At 39.9% G+C, this 18,212-nt stretch overlaps 1 protein-coding gene across 2 annotated transcripts in view; it reads right to left on the minus strand.

Moving 5' to 3' along the window:
- Nucleotides 1-18,212, minus strand: part of LOC120941932 (aminopeptidase O (putative)) — a 525,264-nt gene that overhangs the window by 457,016 nt on the left and 50,036 nt on the right. For both annotated transcript variants that reach the window (XM_040355486.1, XM_040355487.1), the window contains exon 4: nt 1,533-1,680. In XM_040355486.1, the coding sequence (XP_040211420.1) occupies nt 1,533-1,680 (148 nt within the window). The remainder of the gene's footprint in view (nt 1-1,532; nt 1,681-18,212) is intronic.

The following is an 18,212-nucleotide window of genomic DNA, read 5'->3' on the forward strand; positions in this document are numbered from 1 at the left end:
CCAACAATGCGGAAGATGGGGTAAGCTAGGTATAGTTTGGAACTACTAATATTAGGTGATTTGTAATAGGGGAGAGGGCTCTGACCTTGAATTTTACTGCAAAGCCTACTTTAAGGCTGGGTTCACATATATGCGAATTGGGTGGATTTTTAACCACATCCAATTTGCATACCATGTGAATGTGACCGGCTTTCAATGGAGCTGGTTCACACATGAGTGAGGTGTCCGCAGTGCAGTTTTGAAAAGGGTCTGGTGTGTTTTTTGGGTGCACTTTAGGTGCAAATTCAGGGAACAATTTGCACATGAATCGCACCTGAACCGGTGAACAAAAATGCACCCACAGCTGCATATAAGTGAACCCAGCTTCAGTGCTATAGTCAAGTAGTGTACAAGTAAAATAACCTCCTTCTCTGTTATAAATACACTGTATTTATGTAACAGGATAGGAATAACTATGACAAAGCTATTTAAATGTCTTTTGTTTGTTCGTTTAAATGAAGATATAAATATGTTTACAATATGTAGTGAAATAAGAAACTAAAGAATATGTACAGAAATTTGTAAAAGAAAATATGATTTTATATAACAGACAAAAATTACTGCATGTTTGGGCAAGTAAATTCAATCAGTGAGCTCCTAATCCTATGTAGAAAACACTGAAATGGCACTAAAAGTCAGTAAATCCATTTAATGCACCTTAATCCTGATTGAATCCCTAGTTGCTGGCTGCAGAATAGCCAGATTCCTGGGGAGGCTTCTGTATGAGGCTGCAGTGTTATTGCATCATAGGAGCATGCTGACCTGACCAAAGAGGGGCTCTTGCAAGGATCACGTGGGTGCCTGGAAGCAGAGAACCCACAAGCCAGGTCTGCTTTGATACTTTTACTGTGCAGAATTCATGGAAATTGCAGAAGCTAAAGAAGGAGGTGGTTGGGGTGGAGAGCACAAGAGAAGCTGTGCAAAGCCTAGGTTGTATGAGCAGAGTGTCATGAGTTGACATATATATCTACATGACCATGTTCCTTCCAAACCCTTCTCAGACAAGAGAACTGTTAAGAGTGCAGGGAATTTACCAATGCCTAGTTAAACAGGAGACAATCTGATGTCAGAAAATGTAGTTACTGTACCAGCAACATGGCAATTTTGGGCAGCAAGCTGGCATGGCACACTACAATACTGCCTGGAAGTAGAGCAAAGTAAGACAAAGACAGTTATCCTGTGCTTCCTGTTCACTGCTTGTTTTCATTCTGAATAGATTTGCATTTGTAAAAAAAAATTGACATCTACTAATCCTAAGGAATAAAATATATTTGTGTTGTGTAACAAACCGAGATCAGCTTATAAAATTTAGCAATGCTAACTTTCTCTTGGCATGTGCACATTTCATTATTAGCTTATTTTATTCATGGAGAATTTTTCCAATAAGGTATCAAAAAAGAACTGAAACCAAAGTCATGCATTTTTATATAATTATTTAGTACTACAGTATGCATAGTGACTTAGTATAACACTGTATAAGTAACATTACAAACCTGTTATTGGCATTCAAAGGTGGAAAATGAGATAAAGCAAAACTTTCTTCAGAGGTGTTTTCCTTAACTTCTGTCCACCTTCCAACTGCAATGGTGAAGGTAGAGGCTGGCATTGGCATAGTTACATAATAGAACCAACTGTTTAACCCTGAAAGGCAACAGAAACGCCATCATTAACATTTATTTGTACATTACGCTTTGTCGTTGTTTTGGGCCTCATTTATCCAAGTGCCCAAAAAAAATCTGTTATTTTAGAAATACTAATTATAGTCTTTAGCATTTTTAAGGGCAGTTTTGAGAAATATGAAGGGGTAAAGATTTTATTTCATGGACCCAGTTTTCTATATGAAGGGATGAGAAATTGCTGTTGCAGGCAACATTAAGGCCTCTTTCACGCTTGTGCGACTTCAAAGTCATGCAATTTTACTGCGATTTCAAGCAATGCCTCTGTAATTGGCTTTAAAATTGAACCAAAGTAGTGCAGGGACTACTTTAAAGTCGGAATGACTTTGTATTAATATGAATGGTTGTCATTGGAATTAATGGTGAACGACTTGTCATGCTACTTTGCAGTCCCAAATCGTAGGGACAAGTCGTACAAGTGTGAAAGGGGCCTAAACTGACACTTAACTCACATTTTTTTTATAAAATAAAATGTTTAAAGACAATCAGAATGCACCTTCTATCCCTCTCTTCCTTCATTTCATCTCTCAAATGCAAACTTGTTTCTGCTATTCTCAGACTTCCTTCTCTGTGATGGCTATGGTCGTTCTCCATGTCCCCTTGTCTATGTAAACATAGCCACCCTTTCTTACTCCTGCCTGAGATGAACTACACATCTACTTGTAGATATATTCAGCTCTATAGGAACTGCAGTACACATAGAACAGATCACGTGACCAGAAATAACGGCACTGTTCACTTTACACTAACAGCAGTGAAGAGTATCAGTGGAGGATAAGGAGTGTGCCCAAAAAAAAAGAAGACTTAAAGACCGTTTAAACAAAAAATAAAAAAATTATACAAATCTGTTTATACTGTCATTTCAAGCTGCGATTAGATATGGCACAGACATGCTGTAAACATTTAACCACTTAACCTTCAAAAGATTAAACCCCCCCCCCCTTCATGACCAGGCCTTTTTTGTGCGATATGGAACTTTGTTACTTTACTGACAATTGCGTGGTTGTGCAACACTGTATCCAAATAATAAAAGAAATTCCCCACAAATAGAGCTTTCTTTTGGTGGTATTTGATCACCTCTGCGGTTTTAATTTGTTTGCGTCATAAACAAAAAAGACCCAAATATTTTTCTTTCTACTATAAAACATAACCAATAATAAAAAAAATAAAAAATATAATTTCTTCATCAGATTAGGCCAATATGTACTGTATTCTGCTACATATTTTTGGTTAAAAAAAAATCCCAATACGGATATACTGATTGGTTTGCGCAAAAGTTATAGAGTCTACAAACTATAGGATATATTTTTTTTGCATTAGTAATGGTGGTAATCATCGACTTATAGCAGGAATGCGATATTGCGGCGCACAAATCGGACATCTGACACTTTTTGGGGACCAGTGACACTAATACAGTGATCAGGACTGAAAATATGCATTGTCACTGTACTAATGACACTGGTTGGGAAGGGGTTAACATCAAAGACAATCAAAGCATATGCTTACTTACTGTGGGGGAGGTGATTTGACTAGGGAAAGGCACTGATCCATGTTCCTGCTTTGCTGGAACACAGGATCAATACCTTCCCTTCTGATAGAACGGCAATCTGCCTAGTTTACATAGGCAGATTGCCGTTTTGCCTGTACACTGTCTAATTGGAGGGTGCTGACGAACATTGAGTCTGTGGTACCCATCGCTGGGCTCCCGCTGTGTGTGATCACAGTGAAAGCGGGCTGCCGGTGGCACGCGTGCATACCCCAGACCCAAAATTGTCAGATCACATAGTAGGAACGTGATCTGGCACAGAACGGCCGCCCTGCCACAGTATATGTACAGTGGGCAGTCTGCAATTGGTTAATCTTCAACTGCTATGATGCTGCACATGTGATCACTTATGACACCAGCCATTGGATAGTTTTACAGTGTGGTTGAGAGCACAACCAATGTGACAGTTACATTCCCAGCACATGCCAGGAATGAAACTGTTTTTTGAAACTGTTAAATCGGTGAGTTTACTTGCGCTTGTGTAAGGAACTAGGTACCCATAAAATTCTTTACATACTGAAATCACCCAGCTTTTAATGTGTAAAAAAAAAAAAAAAAAAAAAAAAGCTCATGTATAAAAACTATAACCAAAAATCTGTAAAAAGCTACCCATCAGGTATGTTTTTGTTAGCGTTTATAACTGAAGAAAGTTCTGTAGAAAAGCTAAGTGGGCATCTGACATAATGGATTAAAGAAGAAAAATACAAACATTCTGAAGTACCGGTAAAATGTCCTGAATATATATTTTCCCTTAAAATTACACTTTATGGTCAAGTTAAAAACATGTTTTTCCTTTATGGTCTTACCCATAATATATTTTCTCTTACTGATCAGAGACCATCTCTATATATCTTACCTGATGAGTCAATATTCATGCATTTGCCAACACTTTTTAATTATTGTGAAGTCAATCGTACTTTGGTATGATTATCTTGAATCCAGAAGTGAACATTGTTTAGTAGTGTTTTCCATTGCGCCACTTAGGAAAAGTTAAATGAGTCACACAGCGTGAAGAACCTCAAATCTTTCATCAGGCAATCAAAAGAGTTCCAAATTTTTATATTACAACAGGCTCAGACACAAACGTGTCGGTTTGTGGAAAGCTTTTTGTAATAGGCAGCTATTTTACCATGGCAACGGTGTGTTGTCACCTGCAGACATTACAGTTTCAACAATCAGAAGACAAGTGGCTTTGTCCATACTCAAAAGTAAAGTGAACAATTAGAGAAGATGAATTATACCACTCTCAGTAATATACGCTTTTACTATATAGAAAGCTGGTCAGAGCTCACAGAGGAGTTCATAGAGAAGTATGATATTACCGTGACCATATGAGACCATATGCTTTTAAAAAATACAGTTGCACTCAATGTCCCCAAAAGCTTAGTGAATAAAGGTAAAAAGCTTCACTTTGTCTAAAACCTATACCTTGCTTAATTCCCCCTCTGAACAACCACAACTGCCTTTTTTACAAAACTGGGAAGTAGACTTAAACTGATCCTTTATGATACTCCAACAAAAAATATCCTTTAATTCTTATTAACGTCATTAATTTGTACCAAAATACAGGAGTCCAATTATAAAATCTTGACCAGGTGGTACTATACACCTCAGTTATTGCAGAAATACTATCCAAACACCACGGATAGATGTTGGAGATGCCAAATGGACAGGGGAACGCTCCTCCATATATTTTGGTCTTGCCCTAAGCTGAAAAATTTTTGGACGACTGTCCGGAATATCACCCAAAAATTCACAGACTATAGGATTTCTAACAATTCTGCTTTCTTTTTACTCCATGTTACCACAATCCCAACAAAACAATACCAAAAATCAATCGTGCAACATTTGTTGAATGCTGCCAAATCGTGTATCGGTAATCGGTACTTTGGAAGAAGCAAGTACCTCCCTCTATTGGGACTTGGTTGCACAAGGTAGAGGATATAAATAAATTGGATGACTTGATCCTTACAGCACAGAACAAGCAGTGTAAAACATGGAGGTTATGAAACATGTTTATTCTATCTGACAAAGGGGTGTCTCTGCTCGGCTCATAGATGGGTCTCTAGCGAATGCTTAGATTGCATGTGTACATGGTGGAAGTTCCTCACCCACCGGATAGAGCTTTCCTTTTTGCAATATAAACAAAATACATTTTACTATCTGTTTTAAAACATATTCAATACATTTTAAAATCTAATTTCTTCATCAATTTAGGCCAATATGTATTCTGCTACATATTTTTGGTTAAAAAATCCCAATAAGTGTATATTCATTGGTTTGCGCAAAAGTTATAGCGTCTACAAACTATGGGATATATTTATGGACTTTTTCTTTATTTATTTTTTACTAGTTTTTGCGATCAGCAATTTATAACAGGACTGCGATATTGCAGTGGACAAAATCGGACACTGACACTTTTATGGAAATCAGTGACACAAATACAGTGATCAGTGTTAAAAATATGCCCTGCCACTGTACTAATGATATTGATTGGGAAGGGGTTAACATCAGGGGTGATCAAAGGGTTAATTATGTGCCTAGCAAGTGTTTCTGTACAGTGTGGGAGGTGCTTTTACTAGGGGAAGACACAGGATCCATGCCTTCTCTACTGACAGAACGGAAATCTGCCTTGTTTACATATGCAGACTGCCGTTCTTCCTCTGTACAGAATGATCGGTGGGTGTCGGCAGACATCCAGTCTGCAGTACCTGCTGATCGGCTCCCGCTGTGTATAATCACAGTGGGGATGAGCGGCATGCATTTGCGTCCACTACCCAGAAGAGCCAGATCATGTATATACATGCGATCCTCTACACAGCTTCTGACCTGCAGCACTAAAACTGCTATAGGGCAGTCAGCAAATGGTTAATAAATATTTTTTTAGATTTTTTAGCAAATTATATAGCATAATTAGATTTTAAAACCAGTGGATTAAACATTGCTAAATCGGCTGGTATTACCTGGGAATCTCCATCACTTTTGCCATCACTTTTGCCATGAACCATGTAGACACTCAAACTTTCACTGTATACCTCTCCCTTAATGCAATGCATTTGTGGAACCTTTCTTTGACTAATATTTGCAGACATAATATGTAAATATGCGAAAATGGTGTAGCCTATTACAGACTAAAAATGTCAAACACACTCCTTAGAAGGACCATTAACTCAGCTAGGAAAAATGGAGCCTACCTTGGCAAATTAGCTAAGCAAACAGTCGAATGAGTTAATGTATGGCCAGAGAAATGCAAGAGCTTAATGGATTGATAAAAAAATGACCAACATGGGTCTAGAAAAGATATCATACAGGTTTTAAGTCATGTACAATACAAACACTTCAGTTATTCTGATATGCTCATAAAGCTTAGTAATGCATAGCTTTTGACATTTATTAATGTCCAAAAGTAGCATTACTTGCTCTTAAATGGTGCTTAAGTCTTGTGCAACATCATTTGCTGTACATAAATCATCTGGTTTGAAATATTTCTACATAAACCAGTAACACAGACCACGCTGTCTTTTAACCACCACCTCCTTTATGTCCAAAATTCTCATTTTTTTATATATAATAAAAAAGCCATTCATAACGTTTCAAACTATTTGTCCACAGACTTTTTCGGTTCTTATTGGAGTACAACCTACTTCAGGTATACTTTAAGAGGGAACTATTATTAACATACATTTTTAAGTAGTATAAACTTACTGTGAAATGTGATCTTTGTCTACGTTTTCAGTTCACAACTCATAAAAATGCCATAGGCTGATTGTACAAAAATATAGCAAACCACAGAATCATCAACAATATTGCATATTTAGAGAATGCTTCTTTGAGAAACAAGATTTCATACACTTTTACTCAGACGAAAAACACACAACTGGCAGAATTTCTTAAGGTTAACACGCTCCCTCTAATTTGCTTCCAATTATTTGAAATGCACCTAGTATCAGATATAAAACATTAACTCTTGGGCCGACCATACACGGTTTGAATCTTGGCTGGTTCAGCATGAACCAGCCAAGATTCGAACCAGTAGTGGTCAAATTTGTTCAATAAGTCACAAAAATATTTGTTAAACTTGCCAAAATTTCAGTAAGCTCCTATCTATCTGTAGCAAGCTTATAATGCAGCAATAAAATCTCAAACATTATCACCTATTCCTATTTACTTTTGTAAACTAAAGCTGGCCATACACGGTTCGAATCTTGGACGGTTCAGTATGAACCGTCCAGGATTCAAACCGTTAATGGTCAGGCTGAATGTACCAAGTCGATTGATCAACTTAGGTACAACAGACTGCCTGATTTTCTTGTGATTATCGCAATCAGGTGCTATAGCCACTAGTGATAATCACAGTCTTCGCCTGGTGGGGAATGCCCCCCAGGAGAAGACAATTGCTTGGCAGAAGTGATTCCCACTGTCTGTGTTGATGGGGGTAACGTGTGAATTTCTCTCCTGCAACGGTGGTTCCAGATAAAAAAAAATGCACAGTCTATGGCCTGCCTTTTTAAATGTATAATTTTATACATGTAAGGCTACTAAAGGGTCTACTTGAATGTCAAGCTTACCAGCTAATATGGTGCATTCAGCAAAAACTGATGGCAGGCGGTGTCAGGAAACTGAAGCTTAGCCAAGACACCTTTTTTCACCAATTCTGTAGCAAGACAAAAAGATTAGAGTTTGAAGTAATATAGATGGATAATTTTATGAAGTTTATATAAAAGCAAAGACTTTGTAGTAACAAGGGACTACATAATCTGCCTGCTTGCTCTTTTGTTTATGCTTACAATTTCTATTGAAATTCCCCATATTCTCACCTTTTGTATTATACATGTTTTGGCAGACAAAAGTTCAAGCATTTGAAGATAGCAATGTATTTTATTTTAAAGCTAGCCATACATGCATGCCCATTTACTGAAAGAGAAAAAAAATCAATAGGCTACTCAATTCCCGCTAAACAGTGATTTTCCCTACTGACTATTGTATTCAGATAGTTGCAGCACTCGTGGCTGTCTGAATACATGAAAGGTAACTGAACCTAATATGATGTAGTCATAATTCCCCAGATAATTTTCCACCCAGCTCTGTCAATTTTTAAAGTGGTATTAAACCCCAAACCCAACATTTATTATATTGCAGCTTACCAATTCTTAGATATGATGCCTATTTTTTTTTTCATGCTTTCCTTTACTTTATTTTCACCTGGTGATTCTGCCAGTACGTGTATTGGTTTTCAATGCAACAAGCTGTTATACAAATGTAACATGTAACATTTAGAGTGTTGAGACAAATCAATCTTTATTGGCTTTGAACCCTCTCTTTTTGGCCCAGGGACAATGTTGTCACCAGGTCATGAGGGGAATTATGAATGCATACATATCAGGAATGAAATTACTCGGAGTGATGTAATATTACATTTTTTTACTGCTTTGTCTGTGTTTCTATTGGGTTACCTTATGCCCTGGTGAAAATGAAGGGAAATCTTTCCAGTGGAGACACAGATAGGAATAAAAATATGAAAAAAGGTTTAAGCATTGTCCAACTCTATAAGAAATTAGATGCCCCTGATGACGTCATATGTGACGAAACGAGCAGAGCCACGTACACAAGCAAGCACACATGCGTAAATCACTGTCGCCCATTTTGGCTACTCTAGGAAGTACTATTTCCAGCGACCATGCTTAAATCATTATAATACATGCGAGTGTTATTCTTTTCATTAAATCTTTTTTACCTACAATTATACACTATGCAATGTGTTCTCTTTTTATGACGTACAGATTGCTAACATACCTCCACACCTGAGTCAGTGAGCTGATACCAAGCCATAGCATTCGGTTGCTCTCTAGAACCTGGAAGGTGGACTTATGTCCCTTCACTTTGAGCAGGATCTGACCACTTTTAATTAAGGGGTCACACAAGTTCTGGTAAGCGCAATAGGAGCTCTCTTTGGTGACACTCTGGTTTTTCTCCTATTAACCTCCACCACTTGAACACGGCTTGTGAGACTGTCTGTCTCCTATTTAATCATTCAGAATCTGGAGATTTGGGACTTCATTGGCATATATTCATTTCTTTTGGAGCATAAGTCACCATTTTCACAGATTTTTTGTATAGTTCTTTCACTTATCGCATATAAAGCTGCACTGTTTGTATTCAGGTTTGTAATGTCACATATCGTGGCATAGTACACAGCAGATTTAGTGGTTTTATATACTCAAGAGCAGATTTGCTATATATATATATATATATATATATATATATATATATATATATATATATATATATATATATATATATATATATATACACACACACATAAGAAATTAATATACAAAGAAAAAACATGGTATCCTAGCAGGAAATGCAAAAATGTCCAGTATTACCATAACAAATAAGATGAAATGTAAAAAAAAAAAAAAACGACATATATTTTCTATCTTAGCCTAACAGTCATTTTTTACTTTTTTAAATATATTACTGTTTATTGGCTTGCATTTTGAAACAAAGCATATTTCAGTACTTAGTTCTACTCTGCTGATGCAAACTGTTATCTTAACCAAGCTGTTGTACATTTGCTCTTTTTATTAATTGAAAGTGAATTTGTTTAAAGCAATGCAAAATCATTTCAAATAACCTAAAAAAGGAATTTCACAAACATAACTTTAGAACAAATAAATAAAGTAGAATAGAATAGAAACAAGCAATCATGCTAATTTTAGTACCTATAAAAATATGCTATGAAGCCAGACTTTTTAAAAGTGCTAAACAATGCCAATTCACACCTTAGTGCTTTAAGAACAAAAAAATGGACCTGAACTTGAAATGGGACCTTTACTCATAGGCTTACAGCATAAATTCTGTAGTATTTTACATGTACAGTGACAGTAGTTCTAGGACACCTTTTATCAGAGACAAAACCCCCATTTAAAATGAAAGGTCTTATTTGAGCCACTGTCTTTAAGAAGTGTTTATAAAAATATAAAAATTATAAAATATAAAAATTAAATAAATAAAAACAAAATAAAAAATAAATAAAAAAATACCTAGATCAAGTCAAGTAAGCGTCATGGTCAGGAGCAAAGGTCAGGGTCAGTATATTTTGGACAGGTTTTCAGTTAGTGTTAATGTGTTTTAGGTAGGACAAAAAAAGAAGAAAAACTTGCATTATTGCTTCTGGGCTGTATGGATACAAACAAACAAACTGAGCCCTGGTTCTCATTGGTGCGATTTGACATGTTAAATTGGTGGCAATTGCTGGCAATGGAACCGTCCAGTGGGTGCGACACCGCACCGATTTCAAAATGTGGTTTCTGTACTACTTTTTGTAATTTCGGGGGGCGCAATAGAGCCGCCCTGCCGCAGTATATATGTGGCGAGTGGTCTTTAAGTGGTTAAAGCCCAATTTGTCCTGAGGAAAAAAAAAAGGAATAAGCCACCTGGATACACAAAGTACTGGTAGTTGTCATGATATGTATGGTTTTACTAACACATGTCAAAATTGCAAAATTGTGCTTAGGCATTTAGATTTGTCTGCACTGACAAAAAAGGGGAAGCTGCACACTGATGACATCATCCGTTTCTTTAATTTTTTATTTAGCCATAAAAGCAACACATCCCTGCCAAGCAGATCGTCCCCCCCTGTCATATGTTTACTACAGAACAAGCAACTTTACAGACATATACAGCATTATTGCTAGCATCCTAGACTCTCATGCCGCGTACACACAATCATTTTTCTGCATGAAAAAAACAATGTTTTTTGGCATGTAGAAAAAACGTTTTTTCCAACTTCATTATTAAAACGACGTTGCCCACACACGATCGTTTTTAAAAAATGCTCTAGCAAAGCGCGGTGACGTACAACGGCACTACAAAGGAGAAGTTCCATGCGGATGACGCCACCCTATGGGGCTGCTTTAGCTGATTTACTGTTAGTAAAAGACGATTCGCGCTTTTCTGTCTGTTACAGCGTGATGAATGTGCTTACTCCATTACAGAACGAGAGTTCCAGGCTCAAAAATTGCTTTTGAGCATGCGTGGGTTTTGAACGTCGTTTTAGCCCACACACGATCATTTTTTACAACCCGAAAAACAACATTGTTTAAAACGTCGTTAAAAAATGCAGCATGTTCGAAAAAAATAAAAAATTGTGTAGCGCTACCCCCGCAGGAGCCGCTGATTTGTTATTGGGATCGGCATATTGAGTTACCTTAATGTGGCGTATGGGTGCAGTTGGAGAACAAAGCAGTGAGCGAAGGTCCAGACAGTGAATAAAGGGGTTTTCCAATGCTTTATTCCAGGCCAAACACGGCCAACATCAACATCAAATGGGAAGAGCAGGTTGATGAAGAAAAGGGAGAACCTTGCAGTGTCAGGCCTGGATATTAATTGAGCAGTCCTAGCTCAATAGAGTACCAAATTACTCTAGTTGGAGTGGGTAAAGTGCCCCCGGACAGACCCCTCTCACAAGCCTGGCAGCCGAAGTGTCACTTAGGATTTGCTGGGAGGAACAGATCTCTCTCACAGACCCGGCTCTAGGGCCCCTGCCACAGGCCAATTACTTCAGGTGAGCTAGATGGATAAATGGAGCGAATCCTCCCAGTAGATTTTAGCAAAGGTCACCAGATGACAGCAAAACTTACCTGTCAACATTCTGGTCACCAGATCCCTGATTGGTTCGTTCAAGCCCTGTTGGACAACCTGCCTCCAGGTTCCCCTCAAGCCGACCCCCCAATCGAACGGCACCCAGACTGGGATCCTCTCAATAGAACTGGGGACCCAGTAAGTCACTGGAGTCCCTTTTTTACCTCCGGATGAGGGTTTGTGTAGTCTGCAATTCTGGCCTGGTGGGCCGCGCTGGCGGGGTCCATGGATGCGCGCACGCTGAAGGTGGATGCCGCACCTGGAACCGGGACCCCGCAAAAACTTGCCTAGCACATGACACCTGTGACAGATATACCCTCCCCCAGCATGCCCCGCGAGGGAGAAGCTCCTCTAATTGGCTGCTGGGGAAAGTTGCTCTGCCAGAACCCCTCTGGTGCCAACTGCTGGCCAGGGATGGTATTGCATCCCTGGAGCACAGATTGAACCAGTGGACGTTTCTGGAGTGACAGAAGTCCCAATTTTAGCAAATTGTGAATGGGAGCAAAGTAACTCTCCCATTCCCCACTAACTTTAGCGTAGTGCCCATACTGAAAGTAAGAGGGCGCTACATTTGTTTTTCAGAACCCGAAAAATTATGTGAAGCCCACACACGATCATTTTAAATGATTTTTTTTTTAAACTTATTTTTTTTCATGCCGAAAAATGATCGTGTGTACGCGGCATCAGATATGTTTCACCCTTATGGGCTTAGTCATAGAAACTCTGGGGCAGATCCACAAAGAGAGTACGCCGGCGTATCTACTGATACGCCGGCGTACTTTCAAATTTCCCGCGTCGTATCTTTGTTTTGAATCCTCAAAACAAGATACGACGGCATCTTGGTTAGATCCGACAGGCGTACGTCTTCATACGCCTTCGGATCTAAGATGCAATTCTTTGGCGTCCGCTGGGTGGCGTTCCCGTCGTAATCCGCGTTGAGTATGCAAATTAGCTATTTCCGACAATCCACGAACGTACGATCGTCCGTCGCATTCTTTTACGTTGTCTCTAGTCGGCTTTTTCCGGCGTATAGTTAAACCTGCTATTTGGTGGCGTACGCAATGTTAAGTATGGCCGTTGTTCCCGCGTATAATTACAAAAAAAAAATTGTTTGCGTAAGTCGTCCGTGAATCGGGATGGACGTAATTTACGTCCACGTCAAAACAATGACGTCCTTGCGACGTCATTTAACGCAATGCACGCCGGGAAATTTAGGGACGGCGCATGCGCAGTTCATTCGGTGCGGGGACGCGCTTCATTTAAATGAAACACGCCCCCCTACTCGCCGATATGAATTAGGTGCCGTTACGCCGCGAGAGATACACTACGCCGCCGTAACTTACGGCGCGAATTCTTTCAGGATTCAAACCAAAAAAAGTACTTTACGTCGTAACGTTACGGCGGCGTAGCGTATCTCCTGTCTGGGTGGCAACATTTTAGTGGGATGGCAAAAATAAAGACAGAGGGGCAGATCCACAAAGATCTGCCCCTCTGTCTTTATTTTTGCCATCCCACTAAAATGTTGCCACCCAGACAGGAAATTATAATCTCTAACAAAGAACCGTTAGCAACACAAATTTGTGTTTAGTCTTCCCCCTACTCACCAGAACAGATCACCAGGAAATTATTGAAAATCCCGCCAATGGGGCAACTTAGGGTAGAAAAAAGTAATGCAAGTTTTAACCCAAAAAAAAATAAAAGAAAAATAAGTTTTGGTTGATACATTTTTAACCTTTACACTAACATCCACAAATACATGAATGGCATTTAAAAGGACTATAAATAAGAGACAATAAGTGGCTTGAGTCTCTTATTTATAGTCATATATGGCGGCTGATGACTGATGTGTCCACTATGACTTATAAGATACACAAGAGATAAACGTGCTAAATGTCATGCTTTATACTACCAATGACAAAGCTCTGAACACACACCATGTTTTTTGTTCTGTTTTATGTTGTTAATTCTTTGTTGTTTTTTTTTCTTCTACATTGAAAAAGTGTTTTGTGGTGCACTTATTTTGAACATAGATAAAAAAAAAACAGCTGCAACAGCTTGCAATAGAAAACGGTATCTCTCATCCAGAGAGGTATCCAATGAACACAGCTACTGTTACAGCAGACCAGGTGTCATAACAAAAGAACCATCTACATACTCTAAATTATATACAAATTACAACTGTGCTGCACACCAAAGTACACAACTGTTATTATCAGGCCAATATGCCTGAGCCATGTATGAATGTCCCATTTAAATAAGTCAGTTGACTACATAAGTCAGTGTCCGGAATTTTAGGAATAAAGACGTCAACAACATATTTTTGTGCAATTCATCCATTGTAGACACAGTGTTAGTCATTTTAGCGTGCATTTCCCAGTTATGATAATTTCCGTGGAAACCACAAAACTTTTTCTGTTGCTTAAGAAATCCCCTTTGTTCAAGCTGTGAGACTGGAGTCCAAAATTCCAACACACCAAAAAACACACCATTCTATTGATTTATTTTAGCAGAGTACTGTACACAATGTGCGTCTGTCTATGGTGAACGAATAAAGAGGTGTACACAGGATGGGTGGGGTCCATGTGAACTGAAGCTGGAATGAGCTAATTCGTTTTAAGTAAATACATTCCATTTTTTTTTTTTTTTTGCTTAGTTAGAGGTGGAAAAGGGCTGTGGAAAATCTAAAATTACCTTATAATTGCTAAAGTAAAAAATGACTCATTCAGAAATTATGAATAGAACATCAATGCCCTCTGCCATTAGGTGCAAATGACTAATCATAGAGTTTGGTGCTGCCAACAACTTGGAACATCATTGTCACTTGGAACACCTGTCAAAGATTGTCAAATTTACTTGCACATTTCTTAGGATAAACAATCGTACACGCCAGTTTCATCTTTTATATCTGCAGTATTTGCCTTCTGTAAAGTGATTTTACCCAGATCAGAAATGCCGTTCTTAATTCTGGAAAAAAATGACTGACTTCAGTTTGTATGTAACTAATGTAAAATTGGATTTTTATAACAGCTTACCTGTAAAATCCTTTTCTTGGAGTACACCACGGGGCACAGAGCCTTAAATCATTACATAATGGGTTGTATGGTCACCAGAGGTGATGTGACACTGGCACAACCAATCAAAGACAGTTCCCCTCCATATAACCCCTCCCATCAGGGAAGTACCTTAATTTGTAGCAAGCAATAAGGTTCCCATAAGAAGGGGGGGACCTCTGTGGTGTACTCCAAGAAAAGGATTTTACAAGTAAGCTGTTATAAACATCCTATTTTCGTTATCGTACACCTCGGGACACAGAGCCTTAAATCATTACATAATGGAACGTCCTAGAGCAATGCTCAATATGAAAAAGGGGGGGGGGGGGAGACCAAGATCCGAGTCGGCCGTAAACCCCAGTAGCGGACGTACAGCACAGTTCCCGCCACAGATGGAGCCCCCCCAGGTGAACCCCCAGCCCCAGGCAGCCAGCCTAGCTCACAGAGCCCAGGGAGGAGGGAAGGAAGGGAGGGAGGAAAGGAAGGATGGAACCCCCTACTCGACCTCCCCGGGAATGTCCAGCTATGCCCTCCTGCCGAAGCAGGGGATTACTACATACCCTTTCTGCATGGATTATGCTGGAAGCATCCCAGACAGACCATCCTCCGCACGGTTACGAAGGTGACTGTCGGCCTGGCGCGCTGTGACTCAGCCGTCTAGACTGGTCATATGTGTGCCCCGAATCTTGTAGCTCACCGGCCACCCGTAGAGCGATGGGCATGTCGTGGACGACCCAGTGGTAGCCAAGGTCGGCACACGCTCGCTGGCCAAAACTGGGGAGACTACAAGGATCTGGGATACAGCCTGTCACCCAGTTGGCAGTTGATCGCAGATCACAGGAACAAAAAATAGAAATAAAAATAGAAATAAACCTCCAGGCCTATGGGTCCGAAGGAAGCCATGTCTTTCTCCTTTGCTAGGCAGAAAAAACGTTGGTGCGGCTCTATACGGCGCCTGCGCACCGACGTTCAGCTACTTTCGGCAACTCGTGATGCGCTGTATGCGACGGTCGGAAGGCTGTCAATCAAATAGGAACGCCCAGTCCCGCAGACCATACCCGGAAGCGGCGGAGAACATCCATCTCTAAAACGGTAAGTACTGTATTGATTTTTTTTTTTAAAAACACCCGATTGTGCTTCCCGTAATTAGCCTCAATCTAATGTTAAAAATGTGTTTTTCGGGTGAACCCCCGCTTTAACCTTTTGATCGCCCTAGATGTTAGACCCCTTCCCAGCCAGTGCCATTAGTACAGTGAATATACAGTGCATATTTTGATCACTGTATTAGTGTCACTGGTTCAAAGTGTCAAAAGTGTCAGGCCCCGTACTCACGACCAAACATGTCTGCTGAAACTGGTCCGCAGACCAGTTTCAGCAGACATGTTTGGCCGTGTGTTGGCCCGAGCGGACCATTTTGGGACGGATCGGACAGGTTTCCAGCGGACAACTGTTTCCCCGACTTGTTTTAAAACAGTCCGCTGGAAACCTGTCCGCCCGGACATGTACGGTCGTCTGTACAGACCTACCGTACATGTCCTGCCGCCCGCATCCCTCGCATGCGTCGAATGACTTCGACGCATGCGTGGAAGCATTTTTAAGGCGGCCCGCCCACGTCGCCGCGTCATTGTCGCGGCGACACCGCGTCATCGACGCGGCGACACCGCGGACACGCCCCGCGTAATGTTTACGCGCGGGCTTCTGTTCGATGGTGTGTATAGCCATCGAACAGAAGTCCCCGGGCAGTCCCCGGCCAGACATGTCCGATGGAAACGGTCTGCAGACCGTTTTCATCGGACATGTCCTGCCGTGAGTACAAGGCCTGAGTGTCTGATTGTCTGCTGCAATATCACAGTCCCGCTAGAAGTCACAGCCATTACTAGTAAAAAATAAATTCCATTTATACCACAATTTGTAGATGTAATAATGTTTACATAAACCAATCAATATACGCTCATTGGAATTTTTTATAGCCAAAAACATATAGCAGAATACATATTGGCCTACATTTATGAAGACATAAGATTTTAAATTATTTTATTGGATATGATTTGTAGCAGAAAGTAAAAAAATCTAATTGTGATCAAATACCACTAAAATAAAGCTCTATTTGTGGGAAAAAAATGACATAAATTGTATTTGGATAAAGCGTTACATGACTGCGCAATTGTCAGTTAAATTAACGCAGTGCCGTATTGCAAAAAATGGCCTGGTCAGGAAGGCTGGGTAAATCTTCCGGAGGTGAAGTTGTTAACAAACATTAAAAAAGACTTGGCATTTAAGGATACCTGTTTACTAAATGCTGACCACTAAAATGGAACCAGTCACAATTGGTCTTGTGCAAAATGTTGAATTGTTACCCATTAAACAGTTAAGGATCCTTGTTCTATGGTTTACTCCCGAAAATATTTCAACAAAAGTACCCTGTGCATATACCGTGCATGCCGTTTCTTCTCCACTGCCATAGCTCCTCTGCCACTAGAATCTGCAAAGCCCAACTGTCAAAATGACAGCCAGACTTATAGCACCAGATTGGGTCTCACTCTATATGTCAGAATCGACTGCAGTGGATTCAATGAAATGTGATACCTTCATTCATCAATGATAAAGTCACCCTAACAATATTACTGTTGGAGGGAAATAACATTGTTTATATGTTGAGCAAAGAACTTTCCTTTGATCTGCACATGATCACTGTTAAAGCAACCATACCAGGAATTGCTACGTATTACATAGCAGAAGCAGCTGTCAAAATACAGGCACTTCTAAGTGAAAATTACCCTATCAGTCTGCAAGTGTCATTGGGTAATACAGTACAACAATGTATTACAACATTGTGTTTATAATCCCATTCAAATGTGGATCAAAGTTTTATTCCTAGTCAACCTGTAGTATTAAAAAACCCCAGTGCTTTTTTAAGCTTAACACTTTGCGCAATTTTCAACTTTCAATGCTGCTGGCCTCTGCTGTCTCAGTGCTGCTTCCCTGAACTTCCAATCATTACAGTTACGCGTTAACAGTGGATAGTGCAGTCTTGAGCCAGTCTGGTAGCTTTTAAAAGGGAAAAGGGGTGGGGGGGGGGGAGGAGCAGGGGAGTTCCTTGCCATCCTTGCCTACAGGGCTATGTGTTTCTGTTAAAACACAGTTTAAGGAAACACAGCTCTAATCTCTGCATGCAAGAGTACCCCGACAGAACACTGCAAGAGAAAGGAGCCACCCTAAAACAGAAAACCTAGGGTAGCGGTCATGGCACCAGTT

This window comes from Rana temporaria, chromosome 1, assembly GCF_905171775.1.
Source record: "Rana temporaria chromosome 1, aRanTem1.1, whole genome shotgun sequence".
NCBI lineage: Eukaryota > Metazoa > Chordata > Amphibia > Anura > Ranidae > Rana > Rana temporaria.